This window comes from Oreochromis aureus, linkage group 3 (genome assembly GCF_013358895.1).
Source record: "Oreochromis aureus strain Israel breed Guangdong linkage group 3, ZZ_aureus, whole genome shotgun sequence".
NCBI classification, from domain to species: Eukaryota; Metazoa; Chordata; class Actinopteri; order Cichliformes; family Cichlidae; genus Oreochromis; species Oreochromis aureus.
Genome location: NC_052944.1, coordinates 98,890,160 through 98,907,373, shown reverse-complemented (window position 1 = coordinate 98,907,373; position 17,214 = coordinate 98,890,160). Strand labels below are relative to the sequence as shown.

The window sequence follows — 17,214 nt, the reverse complement described above, 5'->3', positions numbered from 1 at the left end:
AGTTAATTAGCAGGCTTTGTTGTGCTTTCCCTACCTGGTGGGAGATGTTTGTGGACAAGGTGAGGTCGGCCGAGATGTGGACTCCGAGGAACTTGAAGCTCTCCACCCTTTCTACCTCCTCCATCAATGTAGAGGGTGGAGTGCTCAGATGGCTTTGTTCTGCTGAAGTCGATTATCATGTCCTTGGTCTTGGCTGTGTTCAGATGCAGGTTGTTGTCGTCACACCATTGCTTCAGATGCTGAACCTCCTCTCTGTAGCTGAATCATCGTTGTTGTCCATCAGTCCTATGATGGTGGTGTCATCAGCACATTTATAATGGTGTTACTGGTGTGGACTGGAGAACAGTCATGGGTGAAAAGTGAGTATAAGAGGGGACTGAGGACACACGTTCAGGGTGAGGGTGGAGGAGGTGTGGCTCCCATTCTGACGTTCTGGGGTGTGTTGCTCAGGAAGTCCAGTATCCAGCTGCACAGTGAGCTGCTGGGTCCTAAGTTGCTGAGTTTATGAACCAGTTTGTGGGCTTGAACTGTGTTGAAGGCAAAGTCCACATGAAGGAACTTATCACAGGAGGATGAGACGGGAAACAGTGAAAGAATAAAATAAAGCAACATCAACAGTAACTGGAAATAAACCCTCCAGACTGAAACACTGAGGAATAACACGAAGATGAAATAGAAACAATCAGGAAACTAATAATCACATAGAAAATATTTAATAATAAACACAAAGTCCAGAAACTCAAAGAGCCAGGACCATGACAGTTTCAGCCTGCTGTATTTCCTGTGCTTGTTTCCATGGTGACTGGGGTGACCAGCTGTTGGAGAGCATGTTTGTCCCTCTGATTTCCAAAAGTGAACATGTGTCAGCAGAAACCTGTAGCTCACAAACACGTCTGCATTTATCTCTATGAAAGCCAAAGAAGAGGCCACGCCCACAAACACTGTGACAGAAGAGCCTAAAAACAGATGTTAGCCCACATCTGTGCTTAGACACAGCTGGGAGAATGACGTGTGGATAATAAAGTTTAATTGGCTGTCACATGTTTCAAGCAGAAAAGCTTCTGAAACATTTTTCTTTTTCTCTCAGAGTCTTCTTTCTTCTTCCATCTCCAGCCAAGAGCTTCCCATACGGCTGCACTCTCCACCTCACACTGACTCCACCCACTCCTTTCTTCTTCAGCTGCTCCTTCACCTGTCAGACAGCAGCCACAATGTCTTTTCTTTTCATTCAAAATCAGGAAATTGATATACATATAAACGGTGTGAGTGTAAAGGTGGACTGTGGGAACTTGCCCTTGTCAGCAGTTCTGCTTTCACAGCAGAGTCATTCAGATCCACAGGAGGGTCCTCCACATGTACTGTGAGCTTCACTACCTGCCTCTTTACTGCAGACACAGAAACAGAAGCTAAATGAAGCCACCATCATATTTATGCATTTAAGCACAGAAGGAGATTCCTAGCTGATTTAAACCATCACTGCTACTGCTGTGATTGCAGGGAGCAGCGAATGCTCTAGGTGGGACTGCAGAGCATGTTTAGCCCTCATTCTCCATATCACACAGGTCCAGACAAGGTCCCACATTTTAATTTGATGTAGTTTAGAGAAATGAACAAGTCTCTCGCACAAAACGAGGCTGACAAAAGACGAGCTCCTTTTAGAATGCATTGTTAAAAACTTTATTAAAATTAATTGCAGTGTGTCTGACTGTTGTGTAGATGTGTTTTTAAGCTTCCTCTCATCCTTAACATTGTCTCACACAAACATGGTCTTTGTCCCACACTAACTTTTGGAGGTGTGTTTGGGGTTGTTATCATTTGGAATACTGCCCTGTGGCCCAGTTTCTGAAGGGAGGGGATCATGATCTGCTTCATCTACTTCAGTATGTCACACTACATATTGGCATTGGTGGTTACCTCGATTAACTGTAGCTCCCAGTGCCACCAGCACTCCCACCACCATGCTTGACTGTAGGTAAGACACACTTATCTTTGTACTCCTCACCTGGTTGCTGCCACACATTCTTGACACCATCAGAGCCAAATAAGTTTATCTTGATCTCATCAGACCACAGCTAATCCATGTCCTTAGTCTGCTTGTCTGCAGCAAACTGTTTGTGGGCTTTCTTTTGCATTATCTTCACACGAAGCTTCCTTCTGGGATAACAGCCAAGTGATGCAGTGTGTGGCGTATGGTCTGAGCACCAAGAGGCCGACCCCCCACGCATTCATACATCTATTTTCAAAAGACAAACTCTGGATATGACACTGAGCAATTGCACTCAACTTCTTTGGTCGACCGTGGAAAGGTTTGTTCTGAGTGGAACCTGCCCTGTTAAACTGTTGTATGGTGTTGACCACTGTGCTGCAGCTCAGTTTCAAAGTGTTTGCAATATTCTTTCAGCCTAGGCCATCTTTATGTAGAGGAACAATTCTTTTTTTCAGACCCTCAGAGAATTTTTTGCCATAATGCACCATGTTAGACTTCCAGTGACCAGTATGAGAGAGTATGGCTGTATCCCAATTCAGGGTCTGCAGCCTTAAAGTACGCAGCCTTAACGGTCCAGAAAGGGCCGCATACTCAAAGACCGCTAAGGCTGGAAGTGAGAGGCTTGTGAAATGGGATGGTCTTGCCTTCATGGTGCTGCCCAGGTTGCCTAGCAACCATGACACTAACAGCTGGAAACGTTTCATACAGCATTATTTGACAGAAATGAAGGAGAAAACCTTTTCTTCCTTTGTTTGTTTGTTTCTACATGAGCTTTGATTTGATAAGTATCTGAGGCTGAGACCACGGGACTGTCAAACATGATTGTTGGGCTTCATTTCTATACTGAACAGTCATTTTAAGATTAGTTAGTAAATAACAATTAGCTTATGTTGTTCATGAGACTAAAGTCATCTTACATTGGTAATGTAAATATAATTGGCCAATATTAAAGTTATTATTTCAATCATTATTAGTTATTACAGCAGTGAATGAACTCTGTTTCAAATACTGAGCTTCAGTAAAGATTCAAGCTGCATTTATTTATATTTCCTGTCACCTTAAATCTTCACTCAAAGACAGGTTCCTTTGACACTGTATATATAAATGTATTATGTATAAGAGACAAATATTGTTCTTTTAATATGTTGGCATTACTAAATTTGTCTCAGTGCTTACTTTAAATATTCATGAAATCATATTGAACGGCGTATATTTTAAAGTAAAGGCTTTAAAACCAAGTTAGTACAAACATCACTAATGTCACAAGACCTCGGATGGTCCCTCAACACCAGCTTCCTGCACAAGAAAGCCCAACAGCGTCTCTTCTTTTTGAGAGGACTGAGAAAGGCCCAGCTTCCACCACCGATCCTGACCACCTTCTATAGAGGAACTATCGAGAGCATCCTGAGCAGCTGTATCACTGCCTGGTTTGGGAACTGTGCCATATCGGACCGCAAGACCATACAGCGGATAGTGGGAACAGCAGAGAAGATCATCGGAGTCTCTCTCCCCTCTATTAAGGACATCTACACCACACGCTGCATTCGCAAAGCCACCAGCATTGTGGCTGATTGGACACACCCCTCTCACACACTCTTCACACTCCTGCCATCTGGAAAAAGGTACCGAAGCATTCGGGCACACACATCCCGACTGTGCAACAGCTTCTTTCCACAAGCCATCCGTCTCCTCAACAAAAAGGGACTGGACTGATAAACACACACACACACACACACACACACACACACACACACACACACACACACACACACTCACTATCACTCAGCTCAACTCAACTACCTCAAAGCACTGAGACTGGACTTACACATCAACCTGTAAATGCTCTTTTTGCACAATATTTTTATGTTTACTGTTCCTGCACTACCTACATACCAAGTATGTTTACGGTTTCCTTTGCACTACTTACCTAGTCAGAATAGTTAGTTTTAGTTAGATAGTTTTTGTTAATTTATGTTGTAATTTATGTTAGGTCAGTCTGTCCTCTCTCTAGTTAGCTAGTTTAGTGATTTTCTGTTAATTTATGTTGTAAATTTATGTTGCATGTAGCACCTTGGCCCTGGAGGAACGCTGTTTCGCCTCACTGTGTACAAACTGTATATGGCTGAAGTGACAATAAAGCCAACTTGACTTGACTTGACTTGACATAACTCTGCCGACATGTGGCCAACAGTAATGTTTTAATGTTCTTCGTTAATTAACATTTGCACATAAATAAGTGACATCATATTCAGTACTTACTTTTAAAAGTTTACTCTTCGGACGCCCCTCTTCCACCGTTTTTTTTTCCGGCAAAATTATCTACACCCACCGCCGTGCTATGCATTCTGGGATATGTTGGGCTACAAAGTCTACACCGCCACATCCTTAAAATTCAGGGAAATGAAGGACGCATTTGAGGGCTGCATTTCGAGCAGCCTTTGAATTGGGACAGCCTTCGTCGCGTCGCTGTGACGTAATCGGCCTTAACCCTGAATTGGGATACAGCCTATGAGAGCAATAACACCAAATTCAACACACCTGCTCCCCATTTGCACTTTGGCCCTGTAGCATTAACAGGTCACATGACACCAGGAAAGGAAAATGGCTAATTGGGCACAATTTGGACATTTTCACCTTGGGTTATACTGACTACGGGTGGGTTTTAATTATCGATTTTCCGATAACAATCGATTCTAGTTTTAATAACGCGATATCGATTCATTAAAATCCAGAATTGATTTTTAAATATTAAATTATTTTGCCCAAAATGCTAGAATCTCAGGTTAAACCTCACAAAATTTCAACAACCACCACATTGCTAAAAACGTAAATGAGAGCAGGTACACGGATTCTGCATGAAGACGTAAACACAAAGTGAGGACCCGACGCATCAGAATCAGTGAGTGTCGCCTTTCTTACCCGACAGGACATACACGGACAGCTGCTTCACTTAAAGTTGTGAAGATGTAATTGAGTGGCATCGCCACAAGAGGGGATGCTCCTCATACCTGTATCCATACCCTCAGGGGAAATAGTTGAGTTCAGCCGAGGTCAACTGTGGAACACCTCAGGGGACAGAAGCAACAATATTGGGGGAACAAACTGCAACAAATGCACTGAAGGAAACAGGAATGGAACAAGATGGTGGACACCAAAGCACTGAACAGAACAACACCTTACTTTCCCCCAGTGCCATATCACATTCCACCATCTCACTGTGCACACCCCGGCGCTTTTCACTTAAAGTTGTGAAGATGTAATTTCGTGGCATAGCCACAAGGGGGAGGGAGCTATGGGTGTGATAAGCCGTGGCAATGCTCCTGTAGCTCAGACAAGGAAAGGCCTGCAGACCGAACGCAGCTCATGTCTCCTGTCTCTGCTTTTCTGTTTAAAAACAGGATCCATAGAAGGCCTGTAACATATGCTTTAAGTGCATTTCATCTACTATTTGTTATCTTAAATATACATCACCATGGAAAAGTCTTTTTTGTTTGTTTGTTAAGCCACCTAATTCTGACCTGCAAATCACTCAAGCATAAAATAACTTGATCTTGAACTCTCTGAGGGTTTACCTTATATATACTATATTTCCATATTGCACGATTTATTAAGTCAAGTCTGCAGCTGTTTCCCATTTCTCTCCAGAAAATGCAGAAATCACAGGTGGCTCAAGACTTTTGCACAACACCGTGTGTAAAATTGCTTGTGATCCATAAAGGAAAGACAGTGAAAGCTCACCAGGTGTAGGGAGGCTGTAGCAGACAAATGGTAATCTTGTTTCACAGGACAAAGTCTTCCATTCTCCTGAACGAGTCAGAGCTGCACAGATCTTACTCATACCCCTAAACGGGTTCATCCCACTGGCCCAGTTTGAGAATGAGTACTTTGTGCCATCAGACCAGTAAATGTGTGGCTCTCTGTGCAGGCCAATCCACACCCTTTTACTCTGAGCCTTTTCATGGACTTGTTGGTTCTCTCCGGGGTTCTTGACAGTGGCCAGGTCCAAGAAGTTCTCCCTGCAGTACCTTCGAGCATCGGACCAACTCATTTCTTTATCCACCAAATCAAACTCAGGGTTCATCTGAGATCCTGAAAGTTAAAACGTAGAAACGTGTTGTCTTGTTGCATGCTCAATCATCAAGATAAGGAAATCCAATAAGTTGATTGTATTCATCTGGACGTTTTCAGTGAGAGAAACGGTTCATCATCATCCAAAAGTCTTCTTCAGTCTCAGCTGACTGCAGGTTTCCTTAACCTTTTAAAAAGTACTTTTATGCAATGACTGAAACTAGCCCACCGAATGAAATGGTCTTTGATTGCTGGTCAATGGTCATGACAGTTTGCATATTAATGATCATAAACTGACCTCACAGCCATTGTTTATGCATTGTATAAGTTTTTCCTTTGTGCAAAGGTGTTTATAAGGTTTGGGAAACCCGCAGTCAGCTGATGATGATGATGATGATGATGATGATGATGAAACGTTTCCCCCACTGAAAACGCAACGTCTAGTTGAACATAATCCATTTTTGGAATGGAATTTTTTCTTTGTAATGGTACACTGAAATCAAAGTTTAAAGTTTAAAAGTTTAAAATCAAATGTAGGTTTTTTTCTACCTCTGTAGCAAATAAACTGGAGCTTCTCTCTGCACTGAAAATCCCACCATTTTCCTTCTAAAGAGGACACACAGAACTGAACCCCAGAGTAAAAATCTGGTTCATATTCAGAAGTGTCCCAGTTCCTGTAGTCAGCTCCACTCCCTGTGAGCCCATCTGACCACCTCCACCTGATCTGACTGTACAGACCGATCCAGAGCTCAGAGCTGTGAGCGGCAGATGAAACTGTGCTGTTCAGCTGCTTCATTTCTTCAGTGTTCTCGATGGAGGCCAGGTCTGTGTGAGTCTGTTGGCAGTAGCTCTGAGCTTCAGTCCAAGTCTTTGCATCATCCACATAGTGGTACTGACGGGGACAGCATGTGGAGACAAACCAGCCTGAAAGGGAAAAAGTTTGACTGGGTCAGTTTGTAGAGACACTCTGAGTCTATCTGAGACTCTGAGCCTATCAGGGGCTGAGACTGATCTGAGTAATAAGTGCTGTTGTAGACGATAAAGAGCTGGACTTACCTGAGAAGCAGCAGACACACAGCAGGATCCTCTCCATGATGCTGCTGCTCTGGATTCTGTGTGTCAGCAGATTCACTCACTGATCTCTGTTTGCTGCTTAGACTCATTAACACACATTCAAAGCTGCTTCATCACTTCACTGGAAATGCTGATGTATGCAAAACCTCACTGTGTGCTCTCCTGCACAGCTGTGAGCTCACATCTTATCTTCCACAGTAAAGTCTGCTCACAGCACTGCTCACTGTCTCCATCCAGCACACAGTGAGAGCATGAGGGAGTGAGCAGGTGTGGTCCTGGTACTCCTGTCATGTTGTTGATCAGAGTCCAGTGCAGCACTTTGTTTCACTTTATTTGGACTCGGCTTCAGTTTTCATCTGGCTCTGAACATCGTGTCATTACTTACATTTGCCTTCAAAAGTGTGGCAGCCGTCTATAACCTGCTCAAAACACACAGTTGCTGTGTGTCATATCACACACACACACATTTACACACAGTGTGTGTCAGCACCAGCTGATGTTCTAAAAATCACATACTCATCCTAAACTCTGTGTGAATGTCCATCAGCACCACTACCATCTGACCGTGGCTCAGAGCCTTCAACACAGGATGTGACATCATCAACAGTGATGACGGGCTCCACAGTAAATATGAGTGAACATGAACAGCTGGGAGCTCAGCTCACTATAAACAGATCAGCTCATGCAGCAGTGACGTGTGCTGAAGGTCAAATCAGTGAATCCTCAGAGGAACAGCAGCTTTCACACATGGACAAAGAGTTTGTGCAACAAGCACAATAGTTACAGATGAGTTTACAGATTTTGTGCTGCTTCATGAATCAAAATGACAGTAAGAATATTTAAACTAGTGACCTGATGCTGTCACATCACAGCCACACAGCACTCTGACTCTCCACTGGGGAACTCTGTGCTACAAACAACATGAAATGGTTGATAAACAGCAGCTCAGCTGGATGGTGGTTTCTCTCTTCTAAGCTTCACATGGAGGAAAATGAATGTGAAGCTTCATCTGTCAGTCTAACCAAATCTCATCATTTCCATTGCTGACCTCAGAGCTTTATCAGCTCTCTGTCCTTGAAGCAACACTTTCATTTGCTTCATCAAACACAGATGTCGCCCATGTTTGAATGTTTTGCTGTTCAGCAGCTGAATGTCTTTATGAACTGTGAGTACTGAGATCGGTCCCACTCACCCAGCCCAGTCTTCCATTTATGTCCTCGTTTACACAGATGTCTTTCAGGTGTTTCAGTGCTCTTTCCATGGAGACACGGAGAAACAGGTGAGAGGAAGCAGAATGAAAGAGAAATACATGATCAGGGTGGATGCAGGACCAAAACGCAGGACTTTCAAACCAACAGGAATTTCAGGAATCAATGTGTTATTTTATTAGGTGGCAATATGTCCTAGTGCAGTCAGACGGGAAAAGCCAGGGTCAAAGGTGAGGCACATCAAGCACATAATAATAATTTTGTGTTAATCTTAGATGAGTAGTTTTATGGACAAAAACCACCAGGACATCCAATGTCACCTTAGTGCTGGGTATTCCCTGGCCCCATCTCTATATACAGGTGTATAATTATTCTTTCTTTTCTTTCCCCCACAGATTAGGTGTGTTTTATACCTTTTAGTTTGTTTCTTTTGTGTTCCTTTTTCATATTTTTGTTTGCATGTACTATAAATTTGGAAAAGTACAAAATAAAGTTAAAAAAAATAAATAAATAAATAGAATTTTTGTCATGTGTTAGAACATTAGATATATTGGAGTGTGTGTAATGGTTCATGTGGTAACTGTTCTTAGCGTGCATCCTTTTTTGAACTGGTTTTTATAGGAAATTACCCGACACTGCTAATTCTACAACTACTGCTACCAATAATACTCATGTTAATAAAAAGTAAAATATCAGTAAAACATACATTAACAGCTCCAGTAATACAGAGTTCTGTCATGCTCATGAGTATCGGTGATTGGCTGCTCTTCCTTTCAGGGTGGTGGCTGCCTCGGGCGGTGTTTCTGGGGCTGGTACCTGTGAATCATTCTTTAGCTGTCCTGTTACCCTGACACAGAGAATAATGAGAAGTAAACTCGTGATGTCCACACAGTGAAGTTTCTGCTAAATGAAGTCATGTAGTGATCCTGCTGAGCTGCTCTCTTCTCTCACTTCTTCAGATTCTCTTGACACGCACCGAGCTTTTACACATGATACAAAGATATTTCACATGCTGAACAGACTTTATTGAAACAGAGACAATCATCAGAATACAGTGAGACAGAGCTAATCAAACAGATTGATTGTAGGATCAATGATCATTGTTGAGTCAAAGATCTGAGATCACAGTGGGTGAACATCATTTGAGAAAGGAAAGAAAAACAATCAAACTGGTTAAACAGGAACACCATAGACTCTTTGGTTTCTGCCCAGTGAGCATTCCCAGCTCTGTTACTAAAACGAACTGAAGGTCAGGTACAGCGTATTACCTTTGTTCCCACTGTTGAGGTTGTTTTGTCTAATGAAGACCCTGGGATATCTGTACTGCTCCACAGCTGCTGTGTTGACGATCACAGAGACCGCCCGAACGGGATGACCGGAGTCTTTCTTGTACCACAGGTACACGTAACTTCCTCCTGCCCCCTTGCTTAGATCAGTAGTTACCCTTGTAAAGCCCATATACCAAAACAATATCTCGTCTATATTATCAGTGGAGATCTTCAGATCTGTGATGGCTCTTTGAGAGTTAGTTGTCTGACGGTACCAGATGAAGACAAAGGATCCTCCTGCACCTCTGTTGGTATCTTCATCCACTCTGATGTAGCCGTTCTGGAAGTAGTCAGCATCTCCATCATAGTCAGCATTGGCAGTGATGTCACAGATGTAGGTTGGTCTCTCCCTCTTCACCCACAGGTAGATCCATTTTCCTCTAGCTTTCCGGTTCAGATCACAGGCCAGTCTCTCATATCCATATACAAACATCTGGGCTTCCTCTCTTGCTTCTATAGAGACATGAAGGTTCACAATGGGAACATCGTACTCTGAGTTACCTCTGTAGTACCACAGGTAGATGTAGTCTCCACTTGTTCCGGCATTGAGGTTCTTGTTAATCTTCTGGTAACCTGCAGTGATCAGACCCCTGCTCATGCCATCATTGAATGTAAGCTGAATCCTGGTGATTGGTGAGCTGCTGCCTTTTTTGTACCAAAGGTAGATGTATTTTCCTTCAGCTCCTTTGTTCAGATCAACATCGATTTTGATGAAACCTTGACTGCTAAGATACGTCTCTTCAGCTTCATCCAGAGACACCTGGAGCTCGGTGATGTACTGGCCCACTGATTGTTCCTGCATCAACGTTAAAAGATTAATGAGTAAACAGAAAGATTTAAAATCTGTTTTAAAAGTTTGAAATCAGGAAGGTGCGTGGTAGCTGAAGCTGCTGTAGCATTACTACTTTGTCTACATTTACAGTTTTTTCTGAGATATAATAAAATGACATGATTTTGCTACTAAACGGATCGTTAGTGGTTTTTCTTTAAATGTATAGCTAATTAAACTTGAATTGTGCTGAATGTTTTTGTACTTTATGCTAAAAAGTAAGTTTGACCCCACGTGATGAAATAAATGTGTGAAAAACTGAAAAGCAGCAGAGAGCACATTTTCACACAGACTGGACACAAAAGAGAATAGGAAGCATTACCAGAGTGAAGGGAGGTCCGATCAGCAGCAGCAGATAAACCTTCAGCAGAGTCTTCATAGTCTCCATCTCTTCCTCCTTAAACCACAAACACATTAAGGTACCTGTGAATTGAACTACTGATAAAGATTTTATGCTCTCTGCCTCCCCAAAAAACTTGCCTGGGAACGCACTGTACAACATGCTGGACCGAGAAATGATTTTTAATCGATTACCTCAAGATGGGTAAAAAGGGTCATTTTTGCCAAATTTAAAGGAACATAAAGAGCAAACAGAGATGCTGTGTGAGCAGTTGTATACTTACGTGTGTATAGACGGCGTTTGGCTGGCTGAAAGCTGCTGATCGTTCTTTATACACACAACAGCATCAGTACAATTGTGAAATCACCTCTGACGTGCAGTTTCAGCCCTCCTCCTTTCCTGCTTCTCTGCATTCACGTGATGATCAACTGAGCTAAACATGAACTTCAAAAATAATCTGTTGTATATTAATGAATAAAACACATTTGAGCACTGTGTGGACTGTCAGTAGCTACATGGGGATTAAATATATCAATGAAAAATGAAGGTGAAGTTTGATTTCTCAGAGATATTAATCTGAAATATTTTTGTTTTTTTATCTGAATATCTGTAAAAGTACCTGTTTTCACTGCCAATGCTGACTATGATGGAGATGCTCAGTACTTCTACTTCCAGTGTTTATCTCCTTCAGCAGTGGCGCACTTAAGTTTCCTGTTTTCACAGTGCAGCCTCTGTGGTTTAGGATGTCTTGTATGCCCAACCACACCCCCCGTGTGTTGTTGCTGGACAGGTGGGACTCTATGCTACTTTTATGGTCCGTCTTAGCTTCTTTCAGATCGGGTTGAGCAGACCTGTACAGAACTCAGTCGCCCGACCTGAAGGCAGCATCCCGGGCTTTGAGAAGTGTGCGGATCTGGCTGGTCATCCAGGGTTTCTGGTTTGAGAATCACATAATTATCAATAATTCAAAATAAATTTCATTATAATCCTTTGCCTTCAGTCCCACTAACTGATACAAATGACAGTTCAAGCAAGGACACACAAGGTCGTTCAGGATCTAAATGTTTAAGTTTGAACAGAAAGCCCAGGACCAGCACAGAGGGACTCTGCTGCAGACCCATGTACAGCTACACGTGTAAAGCGGGTGCTTATCACTGCCTTTGGTTCCTGCTGAAGGCCAAGCTTAACAGACCAAAGGTTTAAACATCTGTGTGTCTGAAATAGACCAGTTTTGGTGGTGCTGAGGTTGATACAGACTGAAGACTCTCCACATTGGAACTCTGTATTATAGCTCTGAACTCTATGCACCAGGCAATATGCAGACTGGGGGCCGGCATCCACCTAGCTCAAGATCAATCCATGTCTGAATGTGAAAGAAGGCACTCCATCGTACCTTAATAAATCATACCATACACAATTTATGGCAGGATATACAATATAAAGTCTGCTGCTTGGTATAGCTATATCTATCACTATGTCCAGCTGGTTACCATCACCAGTTTGTCCTTCTGTATCTGGAAGTCTCACAGGATCCTAGTGCAATCATTCTGCCTGCTAGCATCTTGCACCCTGCTGTTATGTGCTGGATTGTCTCAGGGGCATCTTTACACAGCCTGCACCTGGGGTCTTACCTGGTGTGATAGACCCCAGCCTCCATGGATCTCGTGCTCAGAGCTTGTTCCTGTGCTGCCATGATTAGTGCCTCTGTGCTGTCTTTCACAGCTGCCACATTACTACTAAATCCATGAAGCAAGTTTAAACAAAAGGACTGGTTTTAAGATTTGTGTCTGATCAGTTTCTTAAGACTACATTTAGCCTCCATCTAGTTTGAACCCAGCACCTGCCCACCAGTCCAGGTCAATTTGGATTCTTTTTAGGTTCCTGAAGGGAAAGTGACAAGTTTGGTATGAAGGAGGGAAAGTTTGATATTATTTTTAATGCTTTGATTTGTATTTATAACTGGTATCAAACTGTTGCTTCCTGCAGTGGGAAGAGCCACGGACGATATTATCGGGAGTTGCAATTCCTCTCCAGGACTGTGTGTCGGGTCATGATGGTGAGCAGACCAAGGTTGCATTACTGCCCAGTAGTGATGTTCAAAACACCTTGAGTTGCACTGTTTAAATAAAACTGAACTAAATTGAAATACTGTAACATTTAAAGGTTTAGAAAAAATCTGACATCATCTTCACAAGTAGAATGGGAGGCAGAGCCTTCAGTTTTCATTTTACTTTACAAATTGACCTTCATGCATTCAGCTTCTACTGGGATCTTTGTGATGGACATGATGGAAGCAGGTGAGGAACTCTGAGATGATGACATTTCTTGACCTGTGTCGTTGTCATCTCAGCAGCTGTTTGGTGGAGTCAGGAAGTGAATGATGAGTTTTAACAAAACCTCTCAACATTTAAAGAAACGAGTTGTGTTCAGATTAAACTCATTTCTTCAGAGGACACAGCAACATCAGAGTTTAACTCATCCGGATCTTTAATGTTGTAAAGAAAGAGAAACTCCTGGTGGACTTTCAGGTTCCAGCTGTTTACACACTGACTGCTGTGAAATGTGTACAATGTTCAGACTTTTAAAGAAATAAATGGCTTCACAGAGAATTAACTTGACGTCTGCTGAGAAACTGTAACTGTTGGATGCTGTGAGGAAAACTGCTGAGCATGTGTGAGAGTGTCATGTTTAACGGCCTTTCAGAGAGTCACTGCCTTCACTTTCAGAGTTTCTTCATGTTCTGCTTCATCAGCACTTCTTCACAGCTTCTGAATTCAAAATGATGGGTCATGAACAAGTGTTGAAATGATTCTTACTAATGAAAGATATTTTTAATAGCAGCAGCAGCTCTTTCACTTCCTTTTACTTCTCTTTTGAGAAACTGCCTCATGAAAACCAAACTGTGTTGTAATCTCTTGTAATCTGTATCTCTTTTAAATCACAGAAAAACAAAACATCTTTAATTATTTTATGTATAGTTGGTCTTGTTTCTTTCTTTCTTACTGTGTAAGAATATTCAACACTGCTATCAATGCATTTTTCAAAAAGGTCTCTCTCATAAAATGGGCCTAAAACATAAACAGCTGTGGGATACTGTTTGTCCGTGATTTGAACTGGGGAACAAACTGTGGCAGGATGAGTGTTGTGTCAAGTTTGGTGTCACTGACAAAGTGTGTTCCCCGTGCGTCGTGAGCATTCGCTGGGCATGGAGCGCAAATTCAGTTTACTCCGCCTCCATTACAGACGATTAGACGTGGCAGTAGTGATGTTTTAGTTTTGTGAAAAAGTGAAAAATGAGTGTCGTTACATTACCATTCAGTTTTAGGGTGACAATAGAAAATTATATATTTATTGTTCTCACGTGGTATCGGACGGGATTATTTTAACAAACGAATGACATTTTGCCTGATAATTATTTTTATCCTCCTGTAACTTCCCTGTACAGAGTTTCAGGATTAGTTGGTCGTTCTAAGAAGTGTTTGTGAACTAAAAATCAAAAATGGGGGATACTGTTTGTCTGTGATTTGGAGAGCCCAGCGTGTGCTCCTGGACTTGAGGGCAAACCAATTCTTTTGGGGACACCTACCTTGGCACAACAGCTATTGTGCAGGTGAAGCTGAAGACAATATATGAAGGCAAGATTGCGTAAGGTTGCAGGTCCAGATGGCGTCAGCTCCAGGCTCCTGAGGTGCTGCGCAGATGAACTGTGTAGCATCCTAGGTTATGTGTTCAACCTGAGCCTGTCACTGGGGAAAGTACCACAGCTGTGGAAGACCTCCTGTGTGGTACCGGTACCAAAGACCTCCCATCCCAAGGACCTCAGCAGCTACAGGCCGGTAGCCCTGACATCGCATCTGATGAAGACCCCGAGAGGTTGGTTCTAAGCCATCTGCGCCCCTGGTGAGGTCTTCATTGGATCCGCTGCAGTTTGCTTACCAGCCTGGCATCGGGGTGGAGGACGCCATCATCTACCTCCTGCACCGAGCTCTGACTCACCTGGAGAAGCCTGGAAGCACTGTGAGGATCATGTTCTTTGATTTCTCCAGTGCTTTCAACACCATCCAGCCACGACTTCTGAGAGACAAGCTGGAGCTATCGGGAGTGGACCACCACATGTCCCAGTGGATACTGGACTACCTCACAGAACGTCCACAGTATGTGAGGACACAGGGCTGTGTCTCTGACACGCTGGTCTGCAGTACGGGGGCCCCACAGAGAACTGTGCTGGCACCGTTCCTCTTCACCCTCTACACTGCAGACTTCTCCATCAACTCCCCACGCTGCCACCTACAGAAGTTCTCTGATGACTCTGCCATAGTCGGCCTCATCACAGGTGAGGACGACTCAGAGTACAGACAGTGGACTCTGGACTTTGTGGACTGGTGTCAGCAGAACCACCTGCTGATCAACGCCAGGAAAACCAAGGAGTTGGTGGTAGACTTCCGGAGATGCAGACCCACCACACTGACACCGGTGAACATCCAGGGAGTGGACATTGAGATAGTGGACTCTTATAGGTACCTGGGTGTTCACCTGAATAATAAACTGGACTGGAGCCACAACACTGATGCTCTTTACAGGAAGGGTCAGAGCAGACTCTACCTGCTGAGGCGGCTGAGGTCATTTGGAGTACAGGGAGCGCTTTTAAAGACCTATGACTCTGTGGTGGCATCTGTCATTTTTTACAGTGTTGTATGTTGGAGCAGCGGTTTATCGGCAGCTGAGAGGAAGAGGTTGGATAAACTCATCAGGAAGGCCAGCTCTGTTCTGGGATGCACCCTGGACCCAGTGCAGGTGGTGGGAGACAGAAGGACTCTGGCCAAAATAACATCTCTGATGGACAGAGTCTCCCACCCCATGCATGGAAATGTTGCTGAACTGCAGAGCTGCTTCAGTGACAGACTGCTGCATCCTAGATGCATGAAGGAGCGTTTCTGCAGGTCCTTCCTCCCTGCAGCTGTCAGACTGTACAATCAGAACTGCTCCCAACAAACACAGATGTTTACATCTGCGCTGTAACAACTTCTACTGTTATAACTTGCACATTACTTTTCTCAGCTTATATATACACTATACATGTCTACTTTTTAATGCACAGGTACAATACACAATCTGCACTTTTCTAATTATTCTAAATATTCTTAACTATTTAAACATCTTTCAGTATCCTGCTCTATTTGCACACGATCTGTACTCTAACTTTAACAACTGTACTGTCATCTGCTTTGGTAACTATTGTCCATGATGTAAATATGTAAAAAAAAAAAAAAAAGGACAACCCCACTTTGCTTTAAATATTTGTGACTCTACACCAGGGGTCCCCAATCCCAGTCCACGAGGGCCGGTGTCCCTGCAGGTTTTAGATCTCACCCTGTGTCAACACACCTGAATCACATGATTAGTTCATTACCAGGTCTCTGGAGAACTTCAAGACATGTTGAGAAGGTAATTTATCCATTTAAATCAGCTGTGATGGATCAAGGACGCATCTAAAACCTGCAGGACACCGGCCCTGGTGGACTGGGATTGGGGACCCCTGCTCTACACCATATGGCTTTAGAACTGAAGAAGCTTCTCAGATGAGAGGTGATACGTCTTCATAAAGCTTAAAGAAGTCCATGTGCTTTCTTTCCAAGCTCCTTAGACTATAATTGTGGTTATACTTTGTAATATAGATTTCATTGATCCATCATTACATTTACATATCCAGTTGTATGTACCCTATATGCATTATCACAGCAGAGCTCAGTATTTACTCCACATGTCAGTACTTCCAAATGAGCTGTTAATCAGAGCTTTGTGTGATCTGCCTTTCGGTGAAGCAATGGTCCAGAAAGGGCAAAAAAGAGTGAAACATTAAGGCCAATTACCACAATGAGGTAGCTGATGATCTGGCAAGTGAAGGGCTGAGCTGGTCTTAAGTACACCCACATGATTGCTGCTAATGATCTGCAGGTGAGCAGGGATAGACACACAAAAACTGGAACTCTGGTCAGAGGTTGGACTTAGGCCGGATCATGACACAAACAGTGAATTCTTCCTAACTACAGGGTTCGTACGCTTTTTTCAGGGTCAAATTCAAGCACTTTTTAAGCACTTTCAAGGTCCCTTTTTAAGCTTTTCCAGCACACAGTTGCAGCAACTGTGACATTCACTAGTAGAACTGACACACAAAACAAAACGACTACACTACACACTGACTACACTACACACTAACTACACAAGACAACACACTAACTTGAGACATGATAAACGTCACAAATCTCTCACTATCAAAACTCTCTCTCTCTTTTTCGCTCACTCACTTCCCTCTCTTCCCAACAACCAAATACCACATGTTGCCGTATCATTTTTTGATTGGTCGACATGGTACATTTTTC

The 17,214-nt window shown here is 43.0% G+C and overlaps 2 protein-coding genes across 4 annotated transcripts; both read right to left on the bottom strand.

The window, feature by feature from the left end:
- Positions 1-380: 380 nt before the first annotated feature.
- On the bottom strand, positions 381-8,824 carry LOC120438555 (C-type mannose receptor 2-like). The gene is made up of 6 exons (XM_039608953.1): positions 8,322-8,824; positions 7,112-7,167; positions 6,605-6,979; positions 5,726-6,076; positions 1,294-1,385; positions 381-1,192 (listed from the first exon to the last, which is right to left on the bottom strand). The coding sequence occupies exons 1-6, from the start codon at positions 8,336-8,338 to the stop codon at positions 1,046-1,048; spliced, it is 1,038 nt and encodes a 345-aa protein (XP_039464887.1). The 5' UTR covers positions 8,339-8,824; the 3' UTR covers positions 381-1,045.
- A 624-nt stretch (positions 8,825-9,448) lies between these two features.
- On the bottom strand, positions 9,449-12,276 carry LOC120438550. Of its 3 annotated transcripts, none has more exons than XM_039608943.1 (4): positions 11,454-12,276; positions 11,118-11,267; positions 10,817-10,891; positions 9,449-10,461 (listed from the first exon to the last, which is right to left on the bottom strand). In XM_039608943.1, the coding sequence occupies exons 3-4, from the start codon at positions 10,880-10,882 to the stop codon at positions 9,571-9,573; spliced, it is 957 nt and encodes a 318-aa protein (XP_039464877.1). In that variant the 5' UTR covers positions 10,883-10,891; positions 11,118-11,267; positions 11,454-12,276; the 3' UTR covers positions 9,449-9,570. The 3 variants fall into 3 exon arrangements, with proteins under 3 accessions (XP_039464877.1, XP_039464876.1, XP_039464875.1); XM_039608942.1 differs by having other exon boundaries at positions 11,118-11,241; XM_039608941.1 differs by lacking the exons at positions 11,118-11,267; positions 11,454-12,276 and having other exon boundaries at positions 10,817-11,004.
- Positions 12,277-17,214: the final 4,938 nt, after the last annotated feature.

Coding starts and splice junctions, on each gene's coding strand:
- LOC120438555 (XM_039608953.1), bottom strand. Junction 6,980..7,111: donor GTGTGTCTGCTGCTTCTCAG/GTAAGTCCAGCT, acceptor TTTCCCTTTCAG/GCTGGTTTGTCTCCACATGC. Junction 1,193..1,293: donor AAGCAGAACTGCTGACAAGG/GCAAGTTCCCAC, acceptor GCTGTCTGACAG/GTGAAGGAGCAGCTGAAGAA.
- LOC120438550 (XM_039608941.1), bottom strand. CDS start 10,996: ATGTTGTACAGTGCGTTCCCAGGCAAGTTTTTTGGGGAGGCAGAGAGC. Junction 10,462..10,816: donor TCGGACCTCCCTTCACTCTG/GTAATGCTTCCT, acceptor ACGTTGATGCAG/GAACAATCAGTGGGCCAGTA.